The sequence below is a fragment of the Anas acuta genome, chromosome 3 (genome assembly GCF_963932015.1).
Source record: "Anas acuta chromosome 3, bAnaAcu1.1, whole genome shotgun sequence".
Lineage (NCBI taxonomy): Eukaryota > Metazoa > Chordata > Aves > Anseriformes > Anatidae > Anas > Anas acuta.
The window spans coordinates 64,442,627-64,469,157 of NC_088981.1; the positions used below are offsets into that span (position 1 = coordinate 64,442,627).

Consider the following 26,531-nt stretch of genomic DNA (forward strand, 5'->3'; position numbering starts at 1 on the left):
GGAGTCACCATCCTTGGAGGTCTTTAAAAGACGTTTAGATTTAGAGCTTAGAGATATGGTTTAGTGGAGGACTGTTAGTGTTAGGTCAGAGGTAGGACTTGACGATCTTGAAGTCTCTTCCAACCTAGAAATTTTGTGATTCTGTGATCTTCCATTTGTGACAGACATATCTTCCAAACTGCCTCAGACAAGTCCATTCTAAAGCACTTTTCAGGCACTTTTTGGCATTATCAGTTTTCATTTTCACATATTTCAAACACCTCAGACCATTAACACCCCACTCCAGTTCCTGCCCCCAAGTTTACCACTGACTGTGCTGCTATTCCCCAATTCTCTCTCAATGATCCTACCAGTTCAGCTGTGAGAGAAAATAAATGCACACCCCACACCCCACCCTCCCACCCCTGAATCATTATAATTGGATGTGTCAGTACTTGTGCTGAGTATCAGAGCAGCTAGTATCTTCAGTTCAACCATTCTCCGGAGACCTCAAACTGAAAGGTAGTAGGGATTCTCTGTAATAAATCTAGGTTTTCCTATTCATATAAAAACATACCAGCAGTGTATCAAAAGCCAGCTATTTTAAATGGTATAATCATAAAAAGAAATGTCAAATATTCACTGTTCAATCCGTTCATCACTGTGGTTTTGAATAGCTGTCTTGTCTTAAATTAGTAAGGAAACTGTCTGGAATAGATGCTGCAGTTTTCAGAATACCTTTTTTTTGACCTTCTAAGAAAAGTCGGGGTTTGTTTATACACAGAAGTCCAATTAGTTACCCCAAATACTGCAGAACTTCTAATTCATTTAAACTTTGAAAAACAAATCTAAACCAGGAACAAAGGAAAAACCTACACAGTCACATGTTTACATTCACTAAGCCATTTTGAGCTGCACACTACACAGATCTGAGTTAAGAGAAGCAAGCTTTGAGGATGTGCACATGCAACTCATTGCAAAAGCCAAAATGCCAAGACATGGCCCTTAAAATATGTTCTTGGGTTTGACCAACAAACCTTGTTGTTTATTGGAAATATTTTTCCCTGTTTGAGTGTATATTAGCTCTTAACTGCATTACGGTGGCACTGTGCCATGTCTATATTTGTCTTTGATACCAACCAGCCCAGTTCTCACAGTAGCAACAGCAGCCAAAGCACCATTACACTATCTTAAGAACTTTGGAGAAGTTGCTTGGCACCTGTTTTTAATTCTACTGGAATTAGAGAGAGATTGAGAAGTTAACATAAAATGCTTACAACTTGGAAATATCCCCAGTGCACTAATATTCCTTGAGGTTGCACTATCTTGACAGGGACCTGAGTACCTGGCTTTCTAGTGAAGGCACTCAGCATGATCCGAGATGCTCAGATATCGGTGCCTTTCTCACTCATCTGTTAAAAGGGCTAATTAAAAATTGCTGGAAGTTCCAAGCATCCTTACAGGCACTGTGTCCTTAACAAGCACGTGAATAGCCCCAGATTCATCTCTGCTTCGTTCTGGTTTTACACCTGCATTTATTAACTGAAACCACAAGTGCTCCAGCATCCTACTTTGGTTTAGCACAGAGAAGGGTTACACTCATAACTTCTATTATCATCAGTGGTAGTTACGTATATGTGCTGGGCAGAAAGAAGCAGCTGTCCTCTAATAAGGCACTAGTCATGACAAATATAATACTGACATGGGACCCACATAATTGTCTTTGTAAGCACACTACAAAGCAAGAATGATTGCAAATGCCAGAATCCACAAAAACCGCAACATTCTCCCTCCACTTTTTTATTTCAATTCGCAGAGAACAGCACATTTCTGCAGCAAATAGAGCTTACTAAACCAGCTGCCTTTTGTTATCATCCTTATGCCTATCTGTGATATTATACAACAGATACCACTTTATCGGTGCCCATAAATAACTTTTATTATGCATCTCAAAAAGCACAGTTTAGCACTACACAGAACAGACACCATCTCTTCCAGTGGTTGAAGCCAGCAACTTTTTTTTGTATCTGCCTCCAGGTGATGGCTTTCACTTACAATAAATAAATAAATAAAAATTGTACTAGACAGCAGACCTGTAAACATTCTGAGAAACAGGCATCACTGGGTATATTGATGAATGCTGCATGCAACTCCATTTTGTTGTGGTTTTCCCTCTGCAAGTACCAAATTTACTGCTAGCTCCACACTCAGAAAAGCCAGTCTGATAAAAATCAGACAATGAACTCTGTTTTCAGGATACACTGAAGCCCATGTCTTATGTTAACACGACCAGTGCCATCATCTGGCGCATTACCAACTACTGTCATTGTCTGTGACTGCTAAAGTGTCACAATAAAATAAATAAATAAATAAATAAAAGCTAACTGGCCTAAAGAGCATGATATGGGAGTGGCTTCAAGGAGAGAAAAAATAATAATAAAAAAAATAAAAAGAAAAAAGGGAAATATCAAATTTTATCTAATAAAAAAAATGAAATCTATATTTTGATATTTTTTTTTTTTCAGACAAGCATGTTCTTCTTTCCTTTAGCTGCTAATGTCTTCAATTGTTTTACTGTTGTTTGCTCTTCCAATTTGAATAGTGATGTAATGACATATGACCGCCTGATATTCAGTGGTACTCACAGCACCTTTGTCTGGTGGCTCAAGTACACAATGAGCAGTATCTTCAGTTTAATGTATTTGTGGCTTTGTGAAGGCAGCAGTGACATACAACCAGCTCTTTTCTCCTTTTGTTTCTGTGCTTTGTAATGGAACAGCCTGCCACAGAGACTGTGGCCAGAGAATAATGGAAAACACTGGGCCATTGTTGGCCATGGCAAAAATTTGCAAACTTTACATTTTGTTTAATTATTGAAGAATGACTTTTCAAAGATCCATGTATTGTTGTAAAGAGACATCATAGTATCTATCTTCTTTTCCTCACAAAAGCTTTTTATCTTCAAATGAAAAGAATATACGTGTTGAGGGACAATTAGTAGTCTCCTATGAAGAAGTTTAAGGGAAATTTTAATTAGTAAATTGACCGATGGTATGAGTCACCTGGAAGGGAATTACATTAGTTCCTAAGACTGTCAAGTTTTGTTACATAAATATTAACCAGTATCTTAGCATTAAATGAAATTTATGCAATTTCATAAAATTAAGGGTCTCAAGTCTCGTTCTGGAAACATTTTAATTCACTACTATGGAATCACTCAGAGGGGCAGCAAATGTTGTTCAAGGTGAGCAGAGGCAGCACTCTGACCCTTGTTCCAGGTCTCTAACATGACTTCTATTCATCCAGAAGAAACGTTACACATCATCCATGTATATTTTGCCTAAATCCTAAATAACAGCTTCACAGTCTGTCTTCTCTTCTTAATACAAAGATACCATCAAAGATGAACAGGCTTAACTGTGTAATGAGATAAGTAAACAAAGGTGCATGCAGAATAGAGGCAGGCATTTCATCCCCAACTGGGCAGCAACTCAATGACCCAATACAGTCAATGGAAAGAGGCAGCCACCTCCATAAGGTGAAAGAGGCAGCCACCTCCACAGCCCACATATTACATGCTTAAATGAGACAGCAAGAATCTCTCTCCTGTCATCTGCAAATGGTCCTGCATTTTTGCATTCAGAGAGGTGATGCAACATTTGACCAGCATCATAATTTTGACATGTCTCTCAGAAATAACAGAATTGACTTCATTCGCTGCTTTCTGTACAAAATTCTACTAATGAGAATCCCTTCATAAGAAAAGAAGAGTGAAGAAACTAGACCTCAATCTGTTATGATATGAATGCAGAGTATGATAGGCTTTTCCTAGTCCCATTCATGTAACTGGTAACTTCTCAGTTCCATGTAACTGGTGATTTGCCAGTAGGGATACAGGCTAAAATCCCAACTGAGAAAAAAAAAACAAAAATAGAAAAAAAAAAAGTCATGTTAGAAGTTATTACTACAAATGGCATAGGAAAATCTGAGATTCATTTATGTCACATAAGGGGAACTTTACTGATTTTAGCCCTCAGTAGCATAATCAGTATTTCTTATATATGTTACATCATTGCTTAGGCAGCAGAAAAGCACATTTGTGTCTGACAGACAAATCTGAGCCTCAAATGAAAGACATTTTCAAGGTATCCAGCTGTATGTAAACATTTAAGTAGGAGGCAGTAGAGCCCTAAACTGATAAACATTTCTCATGAGTTATATATGAATTAAAATCAAGTTTTTATTAAAAATGCATAAGTATGATCTGTGGTGAATAGAACTATTAACTATGCATGTTTACTTTTTAGTGAACACAGATATCAGTAATTTTTCCTTTGAATGTATTTCCATCAGAGGATTATGCAATAATACAGTGCTGACACATTTCTTAGATGCCATCTAGCTGGTACATATACATCTGGGCAGAGGGGGAAAGAAAGTAAACTGTGAAATGTCTATTGTCACAGTGGCAAGAAAACATCCTTTTAGCTACTGTGCTTCTTCTACTTTACAAGTCAGATAGCACTCAGCAGCCCCTCTCTTTCACTCATTATATTAAAACAAATAAATAAATAGAGACCAATCTGGATGACAATAAACTATTTGATACTTTGAAATCATTGTTTTCAGCTGTTATACTTTATGATTATAACCTTATATACAGTGGTTCCTGTCTTCCTCACTCCTGTAGGAAGCCTACAGAAAATTACCTAAAAACCAAAGTGAGCATAAATTAGTTTCATCAGATTGATTTTAGCATCAGTGAGTGGTTGCAGAAGAATGGAAAGCAGTATCTTGTGGTTTTCTGTTTGTTTTGTTATAAAAGGGGATCTTAATGGAAGTGTGCCCAGCAGCTGACATTACTCTGGTGAAACCAGGCTCCTTAGTTTCCTTCTACAGTCAACGGAGAGAGAAATGGCTTTCCAAAACAGCGTTTCTCAATCTGGAGATCATGTCCATTCCTTAAAGTTAGGAAGTTCTCAGTAAAATGACTAGTAAAAATGCAAGAGGGAGGAAAACAAAAATAATAAGGACTGTGAAGGGAAAAAACAGCATACTGTGGTCTACGATTTCTCCTTCCTGCACCCCCCAAAAAGCCTTCTTAAACTGAAGGACCCCTTTGTTTAAGAAACAATTATAAAGAGCACTTAAATGTAGCAAACTACCTTAGGCACTCTGACCTGCCCCCTAAAGGAGTTTCTTTCCTGAACACGAAGCCCTTTACTGAGCCTAAAAAGATTATCCTAAATTAGACAGACCATGAATATTCTTGCCCCCCATCTAAATATGAATATGAAAATATTCACTATTCTCATTCTCAACTAAATGCCACTTAAATTCAAAAAACATAAGTAAGCTTTAAAGGAATCCACTGACTCATCTTTTCCTCATGAAATGTTTTTGGGTATAGTTGTCTCTTTCGGCATTGTGCTCCTTGGATAATCTCTCAAACCAAATGGAACCATGGGACTACAAAGGCCATTTGGAGCATCTGGGGCTATTGAGGTAGTTCACTGAGCAGAGACATCAGGCTCCAGAGCAGGCATGGACTGAATCTCACCAATCCCTGAGACCAGAGAAGTTTCTCTAAGCTCTATGCTCCTGTGAAAATAGATGTTGAGACTAATGGAGACTAGTCTAATGGATGCCTGAAGACTCCCATCAGGTCCACCAGTACACTGAGAAGACCAAAGTCACTACCAACTCAAAACGTTGTTTCTGCTTTCAACAATTCTTCAATGGAACATATTCCTGTCTGCTGACTTTTGAATGATAGCTTTCTCCCCACTGACTACAGAATGGCTATAGAGTTCTTCTGTATCTTTTTAAAAATGCTTACTTAGTGCTTTTGGTAAAGAAACTGAAAAAGAAAAAAAAAATACTGCTGCTCATTGTTCAAGCTGCTAGCTCAAGTCTCCGTCAATACAAAATTAATTCCTACTGCCAAAGACTTGCCTCGTGGCTATGCAAGTATGGTAACTTAGAAAGATATTCTAGGTCCCTATTTTCAGGAAGTCTATTCAACTCCTCTCAATCTATTTAAACCTTTCCCACCTACCCATCATCACAGTATCTGAATGCTTAGTCTGCTCACTGAACTCTAAAAGAGTTCAGCTTCAAGAAGCAGTGAATTAGATTTGCTCTTCAGCTGGTCTGAAATCTTTTACCCTGTAACTTAAAACAACATACTTGGCTTTTCTTGAAGTGTATGATTTGTTATTCACAATTATTATTACTCATTCACACTTCTATGAAAAAAAAAAAAAATCATACTGTACCATTCATAGTAAAAGTCAATCCACTAAAATTAAATGACACAATGTACTGTTACCTCTGACATCCACTATTTGTATGCATCACTGGTTTTGACCTCAAGTTATCAGAAATAAACAGCCCGGCTGTGAATCTTTGGTATTTTATCTCAAAAACTGAATAGAAGAAGATTGTTTACTTTTCTACCAAGGTCTTACTTAAACCTAAAAAGGTTGCTACATATTCCTTTCATAGCAACAAAAAGTGTTCACTCTCTGAATTCATGAGCAAGTCCCATGAGTTTTATATATTCCCAGCAACACCTCAAAATTGACTCCTTAGTATTATAGCTTTCAAACATACATCTGCTGAAAATCTGCTATTCATGAGATTGTGATTGTACTAGCAATGAAAAGGAAACAATGTTTTTGGATACAATGAAACCAAGACTTTCACTTTCTTTCCTATCAAAATTGAAAAAAAGCAAGAAGCAGAATTTTAAAGAAGGCACAGACGCACGTTGTCGACAGTCAAAATTTCAAAGGCCCACAGAGACTTAAATATAAGTACTATCTAAAAAGCAGAAACCAATTTTTCTAATTTCTTTCTAGATTGATAAACCTACAGATCTGCAGGCTAAGAGGAATAACTACATCACTTTCCATTCCATTTGTGAAGCCCATTTCTTTAATTCCCCTAGTGCTAGCAGAAAATGTAGGAACATTTACATGTCATCAAAATTTTCCATTGCAGACATTTTTCTCTAAAGCTGGTATTGAAAACCATTGGCAACCAGAACAATGAAACACAATTAAAAGAAAAAAAAATAAAAACCACGCACACAAAAAAAGAACACCCTCCCCAAAAATATCAGCAATTGGAAGCAAAAAATCAGTTTCACTACTGATTTTCTATAGCTATAAAAAAAAAAAAAAAGGCTACATACACTAGTTATGTGGTTTGATATGCTATTGTAAAGTACTATGGTGAGTACTTTCTCACTAGTTCTTTATTCCATAAAACCGTGGAGTAATTAATACTAGGGAGTCTCTGCTGTGAATATCTTCACTTTGCCCTCTGAGGGACCTCAGCTCTAATCTGACAAACCTCACTCCCAGAAGGTCCAGAGACAATTCAATCTGCAAACTGTTAAAATATGATCTATTTCTCTCCCCCCCCCCTCCCCCCCGCCCCAACCCAAGCAAAGATATTCATGGTATAAATTAGTGCCAAACTCTGTAGATAGATTCATGAAATAGATGAAAACCTGCCAAATTCACCAATCCTGAAGAGTTTGAACTGTGTTTCAAACATGAAGAATGTAAACTAACAAAAACTGGTGACACTGAAAAAAAAAAAAAATAGAAGATGATCCAAAATGTCCTACAAATATTCTGCCCATGACAGAAAAAAAAAAAGAACACATGGATATTTGTTACTTATGTTTAAAACATGATCTAAAAAGATCAAACTTGGCCCTTCATTTGCAACAAGGTAACTAAATACGTGGTTATGGATATTGGTTTCACAGATAAGAACAGAAATCACTACAGATTATACAGTTTATATTTGAAATAAAGTATTTGAATACTGAATTCGCACTATTCATTTGTGGAAAACTATGAGGCAAGTAAATTTTCATACAATCTGTTTTTTTTTTTTTTCATTAGCTCAAAGCAAAGATAAAAGTTGGGGCCTATGATAACAAAACCAACCAAAATTGGGGCCTTTGTTCAGCTTAGCCATAAAGCACCTCAGTCTGGTTTCAGCAAGAATTGCATCTAGAAGAGACCACAGAGAGGTGCTATCAGGTTTGGTGTCAGGTGTGCTTATGCCCCAGCCTGTTGGTGAGAAAAAAAAAAAAAAAAAAGAGAGAGAGAGAGAGAGAGAGAGTGATTACTAAATACTTAGATTTACTGATTTACTTTCTAAATCTATGTCTGTGGAAGGCATCAATTTTCAGAAATCCATGAATTTGTGCCTGTTACGATACACACTCCTTTAGAGCATCAAACTGAATCCCTTGGAATCACTAGCTGAGCCTTGATATATATGCTTGCATCTTGTTTACAAATTTTATGTCTTAAAACTTTTTTAAAGTACCTTAACTGTATTACAATTTACTTTAAAAGAAACAGAAGAGAGAGACTAAGAGGCAAAACATACAAAAAAGAATGATATAAATATATGCAGATGGAAACTGAGCAATTGCAAAGGCTGAATTACCTGTCATTTAATTAGTCTTGGGAGTATGGAGATCTTATTGTTTCTATCCATCAGACAAAGACGATTTATGAAGACTTAAAAGTTTCCTCAGGAAATGATACTCTTTCTCATCATTCCACTTGGGGAGAAAGCTTCTAAGTTGCAAACATGAAGTAGTTTTTCCTGCTTTGCCACTGCTCTGAGTTTTCCCAAGCAGTAGCAGAGGACACAAGTTTTTAACTGGCTTCCATGGGGTTTTTGAAGCCTTTCAGAAAGCACTGAACCGACAATAATTGCAGCTGGTTCACCTTTGCTGCTCTTGCTATTAAAAAGTCTAAACAACAAGATATTAGTGTTACTGATGTAAGCTATTAATAGAAAAGGAGATACACGAAAATAAGGAGGTGTAAAGGTCAAAAAGCAACAACAGAAGATTCATTCAATGCAACCAGGATGGCTGACACAGGACAAAAAATAGCAGAGCCCCTATGCCCAGGGTTCTCTTCAGAAGGAGAGAGGACAAGAGAGACCAAATTAGTATCTTTAAAAAGTGAAAAGATATTTTAAAATAGTTAACTCCGTATACAGAAAGCAATGCCTTGTTCCCAACATCAGCAAAATTAGCTCTTACTTGCTTTTAATTCTTCTCATTGGCTCCAAATGCAGAGGAAAATGAGCTGTCAAAGGTTGTTTTCCATAGTACAAATGAGAGCACAAATAGGAAGGTATATGTATGTTAATAAGCAGGGGAGCAATGATCAGTATGCCCTTGAGAGCAGAAACATTCCTTAAGCTTTCTGGTAATCTGATGGTACAGTATGTTGCCTCAGATATGAACATTTAAAATGCATTTATGAAAACAATTTTGCTTGTGCAGGAGATCCCTTAAGTTGATATAGCTCTACTCCTGAACCAGTCTTTCAACCAACCACCCTTTTTTGTCCATTTGTGGACAACTACATCATCTATAAATATGATATGCAACAACTTTGTTAATGAACTGCAGTATCCCTCAATACAACAATGAATTGTACAGTGTACAGAGGCTCAATGTACAGAGCTACAAAGACCAGTCAGATCACCACACCCTAGCTCTGCAGAGATGGAAGAAAATCTTTTCATAAAAAATGGAGGAAACCTTTCTCAAAAGTCTCAAACTTTTTCTCTCTCTTGAAACAGTATTTTCTCCTTCCAATTATCATTTTAAAACTGAGATCCAGGTATTAGATCTTCATGTTAGAAGAGCATTTCCCCCCCCCCTTTTTTTTTTTTTTTATTATATACTTATCATTGCAGAAATGCTCCACCCACCCCCCTCAAATCCCCATCAAATCAGGCCAGATGACTTCATCATCCTTTGTTTTTGATTTTCATCTGTATTAATGTGGCTGCTAATTCCAGGGTGATTCTTGACAGAATTTGCTCCTGTAAGTGGTCTTTACCTGAAAAATAGTGACAACTGCTCCAACCACAGGCCTACCTAGGAGAGGTAAATCTCCTTGACTTAAAACTCGTGACCTGTTCCCACCTGATGGTATATGTATAACATGTGAAGGAATTTGACAAGTGATGTTAATATAAGTGCAAAGAGGTCATTTTTTTCCATTCCCAACTACTTTTTTTCTCATGTAAATTATTATTTCTGCTTTGAACCTATCTAAATGCCATTACACAGGCCAAATGTGACTGAGAGATTTGTGTTGCAGCCAGCATGTCCTTTTCATGTTCAGGAAACATTTCCAAGTTTGTTTTCAGTTTATGAAAACACATTTGTGTTAGAGGTTTACTTAAGCTACTCCAGAATGCATATTTTCTCATGTATATGATACTGTAGTTCACAACCAATTTAAAAAAAAATACAGTAATGCTGCAATTCCACATCAGCTTACCTGCTCATCCATCTGCTTATATATTCCTATGGTCATTTCTGTTTATGTTTTTACTATGAGTTTTGTATGCATTTTTGTCACCATGAGTTAGCAAATATGTTTTCCTTCACAGATTTTCATAACAATAAAATTTTAACATCTTAGCACATTCCAGAGTCGTCATAATCTCCTGGTTGCTGATGGTGTTTAAAAAAAAACACAATCTTTTATCCATACAAGGCACAATTTAAACCATTTTCATTTCCTTTTCAACAAAATATGAAAAGTACGCCTCTAAAACTTAAATGATTCTGAAGAACTTCAGTGATTAATTTTACATTTCTAAATTTCTGGAAAAGGTTACATTCCTACCATTTCACTCAAAATTCAATACTTCTATTCCAGATTCTTTTTTTAGGCAGTGTGCATGAATAAATCACATCTGATAAGATACATCCAGCTACAAAGAATCAGATAACTTATTTGGGGAAAGCATATACAAATAAACTGCTTTCCAGAATACAAAAAGATTAAGGGTTACCATTGATGGAAAGACCACAGGCATTTTGAGTTTATGATCTGCTAACACATCGTCCTTTTTCTATGTACTGTTCTACTGATTTTGGTCCCTGAAACCTACTGTTTTTTTCTTCTGTAGTTCTCTTTAGTACCTGTCTGCAGGAGAAGAATTGGCGACAACGCTGGTTGCTATTGATACCGACTAACACTTTCTCAGCTAAACTATTCACTAAGAGGTAGAGGGATGGAGTAATGTGAATTATTTCCTTCCCTCTCTAAGGTTAACTGCTTAACAAAGGTGCCTTCTGCACCTGTTCTGCCAGCACATGAGCACTTGGTCTAATGAAAATAAGAAATGGGGCATATTTCATTGACAGGTCTTTAGCCATGTGTCACTGCAACCAAGTCCACAGGAATTCCATACATCATGTACCAGACCTGCTGACAGTGATCCAGGTACATATTACAGGAGGAGCCATTTCTTTAGTTTACTAACTTTAAACACAGTGACTTTTAAAGTGCCTCAATACAATTGCACACTGACTAACCGTCTTCCAAAGCAGATATATTTGTAGGCAGTTTCTTTGTTATTGGACCTCAGCGCCCACTTTTTAAACTCAGTCTAGTTTCATTTGGTAGCTGACCTTATAAGTGATGCCACATGTCCCCTCTATATGCAAGCATAAACACATAATCGTTTTAGTTCTGCAACAACACAATGATAAAACATTAACATACGCTGGCAAAGTCTGAAAGACAAAAAAAAATAATAATAAAAAAAATACACATCTGCAGAAGAGTGCAGACATAACAACTTCACCCCCACACACACCTGTACGGCAAACTGTTCACCAGCTCCGCATCGCCCCTGCCAGGGCCGCGTCCCTGCTTTACATAACGCCAGCCGAACAGCAGCTCGCCACGGGAAGCCGGGTACCAAGTTGAGCCGAGGCTCGGCGAAACTGACCGAGTTTACCAACTCCGCCGCGCGTCCACCGCAGCCGCCCTGGCGCGGCTCCCGCAGAACTACCTGTAACGCCGCCCCCGCCTCCCGCAAACCGCGGGGGGCTGCGGGGGCTCCCCGAAACACCCCCTCCTCCCCCTCTATTTCCCCCCACACCCCACCCCACCGCCGGCCGCCGCCGCCACTCACCAGCTGCGCGCCGCACACCGCCACCAGCGTGCAGCGGCCGCTGCAATAGCCCATGGCTCCCGGCACCCCGCGCCGCCGTCCCGCGCCGCTCCGCGCCCGCTCAGGCGGCGGGAGAGCACCGCCCGGCCGCCGCCCGGCTCCCGCCTGCCGCCGGCGCGCCCCGGCCCGGGACCCGCATGGGGGCGCGCCCGCCGCCGCCGCTGCCCGCCCGCCCCTAGCCGCGGCCGCAGCAGCCCCCGCCGCCTCGGCGGCCGCCGGCAGCGGGGCCGGCCGCCCCCGCGGAGGGCGGCGGCGCCGTGGGGAGGGCGGCGGCAGGTGCCTGCGGGAGCAGCCGCGCTCTGCCGCGCAGCCCCAGAGGCATCTGGGCTGCGAAGTTTGCCCCCCTTCAACTCCGCTCGCGAAGCGGCCGGGCTCGCAGCCGGCTGCGGCGGGAGGGGGGCGGGAGGGGGGGAGGAGGGATGGAGGGAGGGAGGGAGGGATGGATGGATGGAGGGAGGGAGGGACGGGGAGGCGAGGCGAGGCAAGGCAGGCGGCGGCGCTGAGCTCAGTTCACGCTCGGAGAGCGGCTTCCCTCCTGCCCGCGGCGGAGGCGCTCCCCCACCCACCACCCACCCTCCATCTCCTCCTCCCCAGCCCTCCCGGTGGCAGCCCAGCAGCGGACACCCCTCGCCTTGGGGGTCCCCCGCGGGAGGTGCGGGTCTGCCGCTTTGTCTGTTCCAGCGCGGTGGAGGCGCCTTCACAACGCCCCTACCCACCCACAGTCCCCCGACCCCTTTGTCTCGGCAGGACGCCCCTCCGCGCCCACCCTCCCGGAGCTCCCCCGCAGGCGGGGAGCGGGGCACAGCGTGGGGCTCAGCGCGGAGCCCGCAGCCCCCGCCCGTGGGTGCGGAGCGGAGCCGGCGCGGCCACAGCCCGGTGGCGGCGCGGGGCGCGCTGCTGCCGCCTGCCGGGCTCGGAGGGAGGTGCAGGGGGAAGCCGCCGGCCCAGCCTCCGCGGCAGCCGCCGCCGGCACCGGGGAGAGCTCCCGGAGAGCTCCGGGGAGGAGGTGGTCGCCCTGCCAGCCAAAGCTGAGCGCGGAGGAGGGGGAAGGTCTGGAGGGGCTGATATGGGGGGCTCGAGGGATCCGGAGAAGAAGCCTGGAGGTGCAGGGTAAGAGCAAGAAAAGAAGGACAAGACGGGCAGATTTAGAGAAAAATAAAATATTGACTGGTTTCAGGAAACTCGTTCGGCTCATCATGATGACAAAGAATGTTTGCAACTACTTATATGGTTCAGCCTTCCTGTGCTATCAAAACCGCACAGAGCACATACAGTTGGTGGGGTATGTTATGTCAAATTCTGAAGTGTCAATCAGCCTCCAAAGCCCTTTACTTGCTGTGTCATCAGCAGCAGCCTTGACATTGCATTCGGACCAGGTCACTTTTTTGCTGAGCTGCCCATTAGCTGGTGCAGTTTTAGCAGTGACATCAACAAATACGAACCGGAGGAACATCGTGAGCCTTTTTGATCAAATGTGGGTGTTCATTTGCAGCACAAATATGTGAAACTGGAAGCTCTCTGGAAACATAGAGCCCCAGGTAGTTTGCCTCTCACTTTCCAAGCACTCTTGTCAAAATAACTGGCAGCCTGTCAAATATGCAGTTATGACTCCTAAAATGCCATACAACATAATGAACCCTCCAAGGGGGAGCAAAACGCACATAAAGGTGACACTGGTCGTCCTCTACTCCATAACAACATCCTTGTGATTGTCAGCTTCTGTGCTACCAGAAACTATTGACCTGCCAAATTGCTGGTCATGCAGAGTTCCCAGCACGGTAAATGTGCTCACTTTGGGACCTCAGGAGGCAGCAGCTAGGGAAACAGAACAAAAGGAACTGTGGAGATGCTGAGGTTCAGAAACAGCAAAGATATCCAGCGAGTGGCAGAAAATTGCTCAGGTGCCTACAGATTCAGGTAGTCTTTCCTGACTTCTTCAGCATTCCCTTCATGTGGGGTTTTGTGGGTTTGTTTTAATTACAGAAATGGTATTTGTGTACAGATGTTAGCTGGTATTATGGCTGTTTGAACTTTACATTTGAACTAGACAAGATGTAGCAGCAGCATCTGCAGTTGCTGTGTAATTACCTCTGTCTCATCACCAGTATGCTATCTTTTGTGTAGTGGTCCCCTTTAATATAGCAAATCCTACCCCACCGAGAAGCCAGGGTGGCAAAATAAATAACTAAATACAATGGGAAACACTTTTATCTAGGGCAGGTGTCTCATGTTAGAGCTTGCAAAGTGACAAGAACAATGTATCTGATTGTCTAAGACTGGGCACTGGGAAGTTAACAGAAAGGGAAGTTCTACTTACCTGGATCCCTGAGAAGAAGCTAAAGTTAGTGTTGTATGTGTCTATAACTGATCTGGTAGTTTATTACTGTGGGAGGTTTCCTAAGGAAAATGTGAGTGGTACTGATGGAGTCCAAAAGGATGATCTCTACGGACTCCTATAGCTCCTCAGAACTCCCTGATCCTTGTCTCTTTCTCAGCACCTTCTGCTATAGCTTTGCTTCTTAGTAAGAATCTCTATTTTTTATCTTTTCCTGAGCTTCAAAGTAATTGTGTCTCCTTGTGCTTCTGTCCTCCAGTTCCCTCTGGTCTATGGCTTACCTTTCCCACACAAGCTGCCTTTTCCCGTATCACTTTAATCTGTCTTCTTAATCTTGCGTCTCCCTCCTCTGGGCTTCTCAGTGTCCCAGTTTTCACTGGGAGTTGGGGAGGGTTTTTCATTCTGTCCCACCCTCATGGATATGGACTGCATTTGTTTTGCCTCTGCTTTGGATCAGAGCTACTTGGTAAGGACCCTCCAAAGAGCAGAATAAGGATGCAGCAGAGGCAGATGAAGTGTGAACAAAACTGTGTGAGGGCTTTCAGCTATAAGCAATTGTTGAGGTGCCAGAGAGGAGTCTTCCTCTCTCTAACCTCATCACCAGTAGGTTTGCCACAGCTGCGCTTGCTGTGGGCTTGCCTTTGCTTGCTCTGTGCAATTAGAGAAGCTACAAATTATATATTGGGGAAACAACAACAACAACAAAATGCATATGGTAAGATGTTGTAGAGTATGGGATGAGTAAAACACTACCCCTGAATGTGTAGCAGACTGCTCCTGGTGCACTTTCGGTGAGCCATGGGAAAAATGGATTCAGTTTTAGGTCAAGTGCCCAGGGCCCTTCCCAGGCCAGTCTAAGCCTGTTCTTGAGGCCCTGCAGCTCCAGCACACAGCAAGATCAGCTGTGCACATACAGTAATATTGTTTTGTAGGTTCCCAGTTAGACTTAACAAAAGCCCTGTTGTGTGTGTGCTCAGTGAGTAATTCCAAATGTTCATAACTTTGTCAATACAAGACCAGTTTTCTGAGAAGTCAGGCTGTGCTGTGCTCTTCACTGAAGGTTATTCCATGCAAAATATTAACTTGAAAACTGTAGTGGTTTCACCAGTGGCTTTTTACTTTAAAGAGTCCACAAGGAAAAAAAAAAAAAAAAAATTGTTGTTTTGTTTGGTTTGGTTTCCCTTCACTCATAATCAAGTGTCATTTTATTCTTATTTCTACAACTTCTCTCTGGGAATATATAATTTCCAAAATCTGTGACCAACACTAATGACTGGAAACATAAGGATTCCAATGTATTTTATGGTCCCAATTATAGGAGCTTATTTATAGTGTCTGTATATGCACAGCACTGCCCTTTTGGGGTGAGTGGGGAACATACTTTACAGTGGCAGAGTGGCAGACAGTCCATGCCTCCCACAGTGCCTCCCAGTGACAGGACAGGCCTTACTGTAAGTCTGTAGGCTGTAAGTCCATCCCTAGCCTGTTCTTTCCCTGAGCCTGGGGGAACACCTGGGAGACCGAGGAGCCCAGCTGCAAGAGCTACATCAAGCCCACAGCCACCAGGGAGAGCTAAGATTTCCCAGAACAAGCCACAGACCACATGAGCTGGCCTGTAGGGCCTCAAGTGACTCATGAGGGCTTTATCTCTTTCCTGTAACAAAATTTGGATGTGAACCCTGGTGACACCAGCACAGCACAGGTTTGGTGGTGTTTCATGCTCAGCATTCTCCCTGTATAGCGGTGTGTCCTTCCCCACCACTAGCATCCCAGTGGCATAGCCTGTCACCAGGGCTGCTGGGCAATCAGCAGAGACTCCTGTCTGCTCTAGCCACCCTAATAAAAAAACAGTCCTAGACTGCTTGGCAATTGGTAATGTTGTCATCAATAGTAAAGGGAAAATACTGTTTCAGTTTAACTAACATCTTGTTAATGGAGCAGACCTTGCTGCGTGACGTGCATACACATTATCTGGGGGGGTGAAGCCAACTGGGGGGGAATACATGATTAAAACATAATGCAAAATTATTGTAGGCTTAAGAACACTGCAATAAGTATTCTATTCAGACCTGTAAGACTATAGCAGTATTAAATTATTTTTTGAACCTCATCCTTACCATGAAGATTGAGTGTCAGGTACTTTTTTTTTTTCCTCCTGCAGGATTTCAAGACTTGATTGCCCAAATGACAGTTTACTTATTTTACTGTCACATACTTTTGTGAAATGCCATAACAAGTTGATTACAGGTTTCACATTTTGCATAGTGACAAAATCGTCTGTCATATAATAGTCTGATGCCTGAAAGCCATTTAACTAAGAAGCAGTTTCTAGTGAAAATAATGCTATTTGAAACATTAAGATTGGGTTTAAATGTGTACATTTTTTTAAGCAAGGCTTTGTTTTAACTGAATGAGAAAACCAGTATTATCCCTTTCAGGCATGAGTTTAAGACTTGTCAAAGTCACCAGACATCAAATAGCCAGAGGGTATCGTTTCATGAATGAAATGAAGAATAGAAATGGGAAGCCTAGTGATATATCCCAGCTGCTGCAAAGTGGAAAAAGTGCTTGGCTCCAGTTTGGAAAACCCATTATTCTAACCAACTGACGGTGGACGTCTGAGGTCATGTCACGCACTCTGGCTACTGGATAGAAAAACAAGCTGCCTCTGCACAGAACTATTTGGTTACCAGAACTGGTGTGAATGAGAATAATTAGATTTACCTCCCTTATTTGATGATATCCGTACCTTAGATGAGATACAAGTAATACAATTGATAAGGACAATGCATTCATGTAACATATCCAATTTTTGTAGTGATTCTGAGTGACAGGATTTTGTGAACAGTACAATGCATCATTTCTACCTAGCAATGCTAACCAGATGATGAATTTTCCAGGGGATGCTATTATTGCTAACAAGCAGATGAAGTAGCAGTAATCACATCCTAAATTCTTATGTGCGGGCAAAGGACAAGCCAGTTTTTAAAATGTGAAGGGAACAGGAGAGGGAAGTTCAGAAAGCTGTTAGATTGAAGAAGAGAATGGTGTGTTCTTAGCACTCTGTCACACACTGACTTTATAGACAAAGCAGACATCACATACCTGCCAAAATGAATGCTAGTAAAAAATAGCACCAAATTAAACATTAGGAGGAGTACTGAATGTACCTCGAGAGATGCTCCCACCAGGTATGAGCAGAGCACAACAGGGCAAGGCCCAAGGGCATCTTTGACCATCCTGAGCCACCAAATTTGACACACTACAGGTGGCAAAAAAACTACTCTGGAGCAACAGAACAAAAGTAGTCAAGTGCTATCTCTGCATCATGGTTGCTGAAATTGTTCTCCTCCCAGACTGGAGAGACAGCAAGGTTGCAACAGCCCTGAGAATTCCTAGACAGCTTCACATTCTTGTGTGTGAATGGGAAAAAGGAGGAAAGGGAGAAGGGCTCCTTTTGTGTTGAACTGCTTCACACAAGAACAAGGTTGACAAAATTGTCATCCTGTAAACTTACCACTGCTCTTTGTAGATATAGTTTTTACAATATTTTTCTTAACAACTGCAGTAATTCTCTCTGCTTTTATTGGCTTACCTGATTAATTAAAAAAAAAAAAAAAGTCTAATAATACTGTTACTACTTTATTTTTAGTCGATGCTTTCTCATTTGTGGATGTTAAAGCATTGTAAATGTGTATTATTGATCCTATGTTTTAGTAGACCTGAGCACAGAGATGTGAAATACTTCATATGTTAGGTACTTTGGACATTCACATAGCAGATTTTTGTTATCTGTCTCCTGTAAACTTGTGTAACCTTTAGCAAGTCACTTAAACATTCTGCTTCTCATATACCTCATCTAGAAAATAAATGTGTTCTCATTTTGCCTTGGGCAAGGTAGCACAAGGGAGAAACCATTTTCCTGGCACTGGAATTTCCTTTAACTTTTAAAATTGGCCAATGTGGAGGTAAAATTACTCTTTGTGACCCTTGTTGTTTGTTTTTTGTTTTGTTTTGTTTTTCCTATTGGCTTTACTGCTGTGGAATCATGGATACATTTACATTAACAATACGTTTTTAAGCATTCAACTATCAGTAAGTATGCTTTAAAGTTGCCTTTTCCATAAACTACTGACAAATTAAGTTTTCCATATCTTATGTTTTTCTTTAATATAATCCATTTCAAAAATATTAATTTATATTAATATTAATGTTAAGAAAACATTTTGATTACTAGTGAAATTAAAATCCTGATGTTTAAAAAATTCAAAAGGATAGTTTCTTACATGCTGAAGCAATGACAGAAGTGTGATTACAGTCTTAGAAACTGAGAAAGTCCTATGAGAGACGGGGAAAAAAGGTTCATCTTTGAAGAGAAAACTGGATGGTCAAATAGAAAAATAGAAGGAACCTTCATACTGCCTTTGTGGAGAGATCTTGTCGCCATCTGAGCTGTCAGAAGAGCTTGAGTAGCTATCAGTAACAGCTGAACTTTTATATTCTTTATAAACTGCAACCTGTCAAAAGAGGGCACTGTGTTCATATACACACAGAAGACACGAAATCAGAGGCAGCTGTTCTTGCTGGTGTGTGGATGCACAGATTCCCAGCCAACATTTGCCTGCCCTGCCAGATGCCTGTGTCGGCACCACTGCACCCCAGCCAGTGCCTGCTGGCTTTCCCCAGACAGCAGATAACTGAGGATTCTGGATGCAGAGGTAGCACAGCCATGTCTAAGGTGGTCACATTTCATGGCCCAAGCAGATTAATGAACTCCACAAGGATTGAAACGTAAGAGGGAAATGTGGAAGGAATGCAACAGGCCTAATGGTTTCTTCTGGACTCTGTTTTTTTGAAAACCTTTCTGTTTTCCCGAGAGCATTAAGTAGACTTGTAACTCACACAACTGATCAGAGAGAATGATAAACCTTATTGTGTTTGTATGTAACATTTGGAAAGCTTCATAGGTGAAAAGGAGTCCCTTTGTTTGTCCTGCTTGACCTCCTGCCAGAGGTGACAAATATTCCTTGGACTGATTTCTGATTGAACTAAAACTGTGGGAGAAACCCAGATCCAAACTTGATTTAAAGTTTTCTGAAAATGAGAAATGCACAAAATGTTATTTAATATATTTGAGGGATCCATTATTAGATATAATATTAAAAATTTGTATTTTGATTCTAGTCTGAAACTTATTTTCCAATAGCTGGTTCTTCCTTCTGGTAAACTTCCTTCTGATAAACTATGCAGCTTGGTTTCTCTGTGTCATAGATTACCAGGTATGTTTTCCATCATATTCACGGTATTTCTTGAAAGCCTTTTTAGTTGTTTAACCTCTTTTAGAAAATAGAACTGCAGAAAACACAATATCCTAGTAGTGAATGTCCCATTAGTAAATGCTAAAAGTCTCGGGATATTTTTGCCTGCATCCTCATGATGAGAGGTCCTGCCCAACTATGTGTCTGCTATGGTCTCATGATGCCCTTTCTCTGGTTCTGTTTCCTGGGAAAAAGTCTTCCATGGGTTCCCTCTGAATTGCATTGTCTGGTCTTGGCTATATAACTTTTCATTCTGTTCTACTGAGACAGATATATTTCTTCATGTTCAGCATACTGAATTACATAGACAGTAGTTAGTTGTCTTCACTATGTGCCACTCGACCTATTTTTCATTGCCCAACAAATTCTAAACAATTTCATTTTTCCTTTTGTGTAGAAAGTATTCAAATTGTGGATATAGTACAAGGTGGTAGTGACATATTCAGTAGTTGTTTTCCAATTAAATTTACAATTTGAGACACACCAATTAGCTATTTTTTTTGCCAGTTTAATGTGCCCTGTGTTGACTTTCTGTCATTCCAGTTTTCTCAATCGAATGGTCATCAAAATGAGCAAAAAAGTCTAAATATTTTAAACCAACACAATTACCACCATCATCCAAACTTGTAATCTCATCAATAAAAGCCATCAAGTAAGCTTGACAAGATTTGTTTTCCATAAACTCATGTTGATCAGCATTAATTATATTATCCTCCTTTAATTCTTTATTAATTGAGTCTTATATCAGCTGTTTCATCATTTTGCTTCGGATCAATGTTAGACTGACAGGTATATAATTGCCCAGGTCATCTCATTTACCCCTTTGAAATATTGGCACAACATTAGCTTTCCTCCTGTCCTCTGGGGTTTTTCTGGTGCTTCAACTCTTATTGAAAATCAACATTAATGGTCCAGAGAATTTCTTTGCCAGGTTTTTCTAAAACTCTTCAATGAAAATCATCTGGACCTTTTCAGTTGGAAATGTGTGCTGTTAGTAACTGCCTTTTAATTCTCTGGAGTGACCAGTGGAATGGAAAGTACTTTAACATTGCCTTATGATAAAATTCCTACCTTTTTTTCCTACTTTTTTTGCCTCCAAAACACAGAACAGAGCTATGCACTGAACACTAGTGAGTTGCCTGCATTATTATTCTTTGTTCTCTGATTCCCATCTGCTAGTACAAAGCCAATATTGTTCTTCTCATTTTATTTGCTTTTAATATCCTTCTTAAAAAAAAAAAAAAAATCTGTCTTCCTATTGACCTTAACAGCCTTGACAGTTCTTACTGCCTTTTCAGTTTTGTAATTGATTCATCTTGGTTTACTTGGATCTGGTGAGGTCCATTATAAAACGATTGTGTATTCTTTTACTTTTGTTTCCTTTATCTATTTTCTGCAGTTCCTACTTCAATGTAAATTCATTATATTCTGGTACTCTCTTTTTTTCTTTTTTTTTTCTTTTTTTTTTTTTTTCCTTCCCATTTAATTCAGTCCTTAATTGCTACCAACTCTCTGAAATCAACCCATTTAAAGCAATACATAATCAGTGCTGACTGGGCTTTGTTCTCTGTGCAAACAAATCTAGGAATCTGCACGAATCTAACCATGACTTTGTACCTAGTAATATGTTAGAAATTCTCACCTAAAACTTTTTTAAAATTCTAGAGAAGTTTTAACATTAACAGCAGACATTCCTCATAATATGTCCTTCAGGCTGAAGGCTCTCTGATAATGCATCTTCTCATTCCTCCTGCCATATAGACAGGTACACAGCTGAGCACCTGCTTTCCTTCTGCGATATGGTCACTTGCAGCAAATCCCAGATGGTGCTTTGTGCTCTGCCAGTTGAATATTCAGCCATAAACCTTCAATATTGAGCACTTCTACCCTTTCAGCACTGGGAAAGAGGTAGTGCCACTTTTGACATGAACTGTCGTTTTCCACTCTTTCTTCCCTCTTCATCTTTCCTATATAGACTATACCCAGTGATTTCAACATTCTGGTCATACAGATCCCCCATCTAAGTCTCAGTAATACCAATGAGGACACATTCACGCTCATAAATAAGCGGTTCCAACTCTTGTTTACTAAATGACTCCTAGCCTTAGAGTATGAGCAATTTAAGACATTTTTTCTTCTTCACATCCTTTAGAGCTTTGATTAATTTTGTTCTTAATATCCTGATTTTGTGCTAGACAACTGCTCTGCTCCTCTCCCCGTTCCCCTTTTGTTATTTGTTTCTCTTCCTCAGGCAACATCACAAGAGGACCCTGGTGCATCAGTCAGATGTCTCCTGTACAACCCATCTGAAGGAGCTGCAAGCAGTTTCTCGACCACAAGAGCAGTGTCCTGACAAAGAGAGGCAGAAGGAAAGAGGTCTTCCTCGTGATGAAGCTCCATTGCTGTGTTTGAAAATCTGGTACACACAGTGCAGCTCATATAGCAGCTCTCAGCTATATGATTAGCTCAGCTCATTGAGAGTAAGGGAACAGCTTTCATAGATCAAGTTTTGCTTACTGGCTTAAAAAGTTTACCAAGTGGCAGTGTCATATTTCGTGTCTTGGCAGCCAGGTAACAGCAAACGATGTTATGGTCTGTATATGCTTCTTGAGGGAGATCCATTCCATTTATCTTTTTTGAGTGGTGATTTTCTTCCACTATATAGCTGACAGAGACTTGAGATAGATTGAATATAAGGAGATGATAGCAGCAAGATGTTATTGTGCTAAAAGAAGATACATCCTGAAAAAAATATTAACTTTCAGACAACAAAATATTTTTAGTTTAGTTGTTATAATAACCCCAAACAGTCTTTATTATTTTTCAGATTTACTTTCTCTTTCCATTGAAGTTAAATAATGAATATTTAGGTTGTACAATTTTTTAGGACAGGAATTAGATCTTGTAATGGAAGCTAGCTATAACAAAGCTATAAAAAAAACTATCAACTCATCACAAAAACTGGGAAGTAAACCTCTTTCCTACTGTCACTAACCTAGCAGAGAGGTTTGAAGGTAGATTAAGCTTTGATCTTTAATTATGAATCTTTTTTCTTTATAGTAATGAGCTCCTGAATTTTCTGCCAAGCTGATTCTTTTGAAGCAACAGTCTCTGATTACTTTTACAAATTTAGGATATATTTTGTTCTCTCTCACTCATCCCAGTAGCTTCTCCTTTAAACCTTTCTTTAAAATTAGTCTTTGACGTTCAGGAATTGGACTCGATGATCCTTGGGGGTCCCTTCCAAATAAGACATTCTATGATTCTATGCTTCTTTTCCAACAAGGAACACACATTTCACAAACCGCTGAGACACACATAAGTTTGTAAACAAGCAACCACCTGACCAGCATAGCCTGATATCACCATTTCTAATCTTTTCTATGGAATAGTCCTTGGTTCTAAGCTGTGTTCTAAATCTAGACTGAATTCCTCAGGTCAGAGATTGTGTCTTTGACTGTATTGTAAAATATTTAATATAGTTGGACATATAAAAAATAAAAAGGGTATAACATTACAGAACTATGATCTTTGAGCTCCTATTTTGTGTATATTTCCAAGTTTCATTACATATTTTTTTCAGTTGCTCTTAAATTCACTGCATATTTCTTTTTTTTTTTTTCTTTTTTCTTTTTTTTTTTTTTTTTTTTTTTCTTTTGCCATGGCAGATGTCAGCTCCCTCAGCTTTCTTGCAATTAATGCTCTTGCCAATTTTTCATGTTCTGCCTTGAGGTCAGATTTGAATGAGAAACATTTGTCAATTCCTGCAACCACCAGATCTGAGGCTTTACTGTAGATGTTCTTATATTTTGTCATTTTTCTTTAAGATTATTGCTCCTTTCTTCCTATATGGTTTACTGATAGTCCAAGGTATTTCTTTACGCTCCTCTCTGGAGAGAGCCATCCTACTCAAGGGACCTGTTTCATTCTCTTTGTGGATGCAAATCACCTGACTGTTTTCACATTTAGGAAATTATGTTTGTTTGTAGTTCAGTATTTAAGTACATGAGGTGCATTTCAATTCTATGTGTCTTCATATAACACAGCTCTATATTTCCCATCCATCTCTCCAGCCAGCTACTGAGTATTTCTGCCCCATGCTGTTGTGCTAGAAGCAGCGCAAACCAGCACAGACTGGCTTTGACTTGAAGATTTCTTAACAAATATGATTTTTTTTTCAACATTCTTCTACAGTGCCCTAGAAATAGTCAGAAAACTTTCTGGTTTTGACCAAACCCCAGGAAACAGTTTGGTTGATGATAGCGAATAAGATGGTAAAGAATCTCAATGAAAAGACCATTTATTTCCGAGGGTGAAGAGTTCAGTGGTATTTCTACCATTATGTTCTGTAAAAGTCCAAAATGAATTCCTTGTCACTCTGTTCTTCAGAAGTACTTTGTCTAAGAAGGTTTAACCAGCCTGGGGTAATCTTTCACTACTCATTAGGAAGACTCCCCATAAATAAATAATCCACAGTAAAATTATATTCTCCAATCACATTTCTTTTCCTGCTCCTGTTATTCTTTTTCCTTATATCACTTTTTCTTCAGCTCTTTAACTCTCTGACACTGTTCTTTTTGCACTTATTGGCTCACTTTCTTTTTGCTCTCACTGTCTGTAGGTGTTGCTTCTGTCACTGAGCTTTCTTCACTTCACTGAAGCTCTTTCTTCACTTGCTCAAATTCCTTCCATATCCTAAACTTTCATTAGAACTATGTGGTTGATAATTCTTTCGGAAAACTCTCAAAGTGATATTTTTGTTAGTCCAGGGGCTTACTTTTCCATTTATCTGTTATTCTTTACACTGAAAACATTAGCTGGAGCATTCTGATCATTGTTTGAATGACACTAGTGGAAAACAATCACTTCAGTTGTATATTAAGCATCTGGCTACAGGGTGAAACAGAAGATGCAAAAGATACTGGAAATTTTTTCCACTTGTGATATTTGCCCATTAGATCAATTTCACGAAAAATATTGGAATTTTAATTCAGAAAGAAAAATACATAAGTCATGCAGTTTTTGACATTGCCAAAACTATCTGTTATAAGGGATTCTTTGTCCAGTTTATACTTGTAGATTTGTGTCGGTATTTTATTTATTTATTTTTAAATTATGTAAAAATGAGATGGGAAAAGAAATATAAGTGAAAAAAATAAATATCAGAAGTGAATACCCACACTACAAACCTTCTTTTTTTTTTTTTTTAGTAAGCAACTTCCCCTGGAAATATGCAGAGTAATAAAGTTATAACTTATGAATAAACAATCTTGTTCTCCCTGCCCTCTGCAAACTATATTACTAAAGTGACTTTCATTTCATCAAACAAGATTCTAGAAGTGGATAGAGCTGACTAGGATAATGCAAATCATAGTGAATAAAGGCATATGATCAGTGTTACATTATTTTTTAACACCAGCTTGTATGAGTTGAATTCATTTTTTCTCCAAATTCGCCTGCTTTATCTTTCCTTGATGCCATTATTGTAGAGGATTCATTCAAGGTGATCTTTCTACAACATACACATGGCAGCCGCCATTTCAGCCAACATACTGGGACTGTTTTGAGAACTTTTACTTAAGCAGAAGCATATTCAGACCATAGGATCATAGGCTTCCCTTCTTTTCCTCATATCTCTGCACATCCACCCCACATGCCATGCAATCGGCTTACAGATACATCAAGAGCACAGCAATAATCCGCTCCCCTGTGGGCTGTGGCTTTTGCAAAGTAGTAAGACCTTCTTTTTGCATTTTACAGATGTAAATGGTGCTGAGCCTCCCACCCTCTTTCTGTCTTGATTATTCCTTTCATGCAGGCCCACACAATTTTGCAGCCAAATGAAACTCCTGATTAACAGCTACGCCTTCACATATGGGAAAGCACAGAGCAGCTCAGTGCTGACAGTGGGCACTGCTCTGGTTTCTGCAGCAAAACTGTCCACATAGAGAGCTTCACAGAGAGAGCAGCTAGTCCCTGATGGGCCTTGCTTCATGGGCTTCTTGGTTAGTTCAGGGGAAGAGCCAGCAGAGGGGAAAAGTGACTGGTGGCTGGTGATATAGGCTAACATTTGCTGTCAGCCTGTACTGCATACTGATTCAAAGGCTGCAAAGTGAAATGAGTAAGAAACTGTCTCAGAGGAGCACACAGTCTGCTGGGACATTCAGAGGAGTGCTGGATTGAAAACAGGTGCCTCACTTGCGTCTGTGTTGAAAATCCTAATCTTACCTGCAATAATAACCTATGTTATGTTAAATAAACCTTTGTTTGTTTGTTTGTTTCACTTTGGTTTGTACAAATGGGATAAATAGACACTGGCTAGAAAATATAAACACTGAGGAGTTGAAGTATACAACTTTTAAAATCTACGTGGATTTCTTCATTTTACGAAGCTGAGATGCATAGACATTCAAGATTAACTGCATTCATTGTCCTATGTCCAGCTGGTATATATTAAATGTGGATGGTCAATAGAGCATAAATATGTTGTGCATGTACATGCTGACAGCACATATATCAGAAAATAAAAATAAAAATAAATAAATAAATAAAAGCTCCAGTAAAAAGCACATAAAACAATTGTCATGAAAATATTTTTTATATCACAGCTAGTCATCTGCCAGCAAGATGCCAGAAAGAGTGTTAAAAATACTGTATATATTCAGCTCAAAGTGTGTTTACATTTGCAATATGTTCTTTTATGTGAAAGAACAGAGACAGAATGAAAGGAGAATCCTCCCCTTGGTAATGACTATTTTAATATGTCTACCCAACACTTTGTAAATAATGCAGCACTATAAAATTTAGTCATAAGAAGTAATCATTATTTCTCAATAAAACAGAATAATTTTCCCATTTCACCT

General features: G+C 39.8%; 1 protein-coding gene across 2 annotated transcripts in view; it reads right to left on the bottom strand.

Annotated features, from left to right (window-relative positions):
- The window catches only part of NKAIN2 (sodium/potassium transporting ATPase interacting 2), a 576,006-nt gene extending 563,597 nt beyond the window's left edge, over positions 1-12,409 (bottom strand). Inside the window, exon 1 of one of the 2 annotated variants that reach the window (XM_068677540.1) lies at positions 11,977-12,409. Coding sequence is in view for 1 of the 2 variants with exons in the window: in XM_068677538.1 (XP_068533639.1) it covers positions 11,977-12,030 (54 nt within the window). In the remaining variant the exon portion in view is untranslated. The remainder of the gene's footprint in view (positions 1-11,976) is intronic. The other variant, XM_068677538.1, reaches the window with a different exon arrangement.
- Between the last annotated feature and the right edge of the window lie 14,122 nt (positions 12,410-26,531).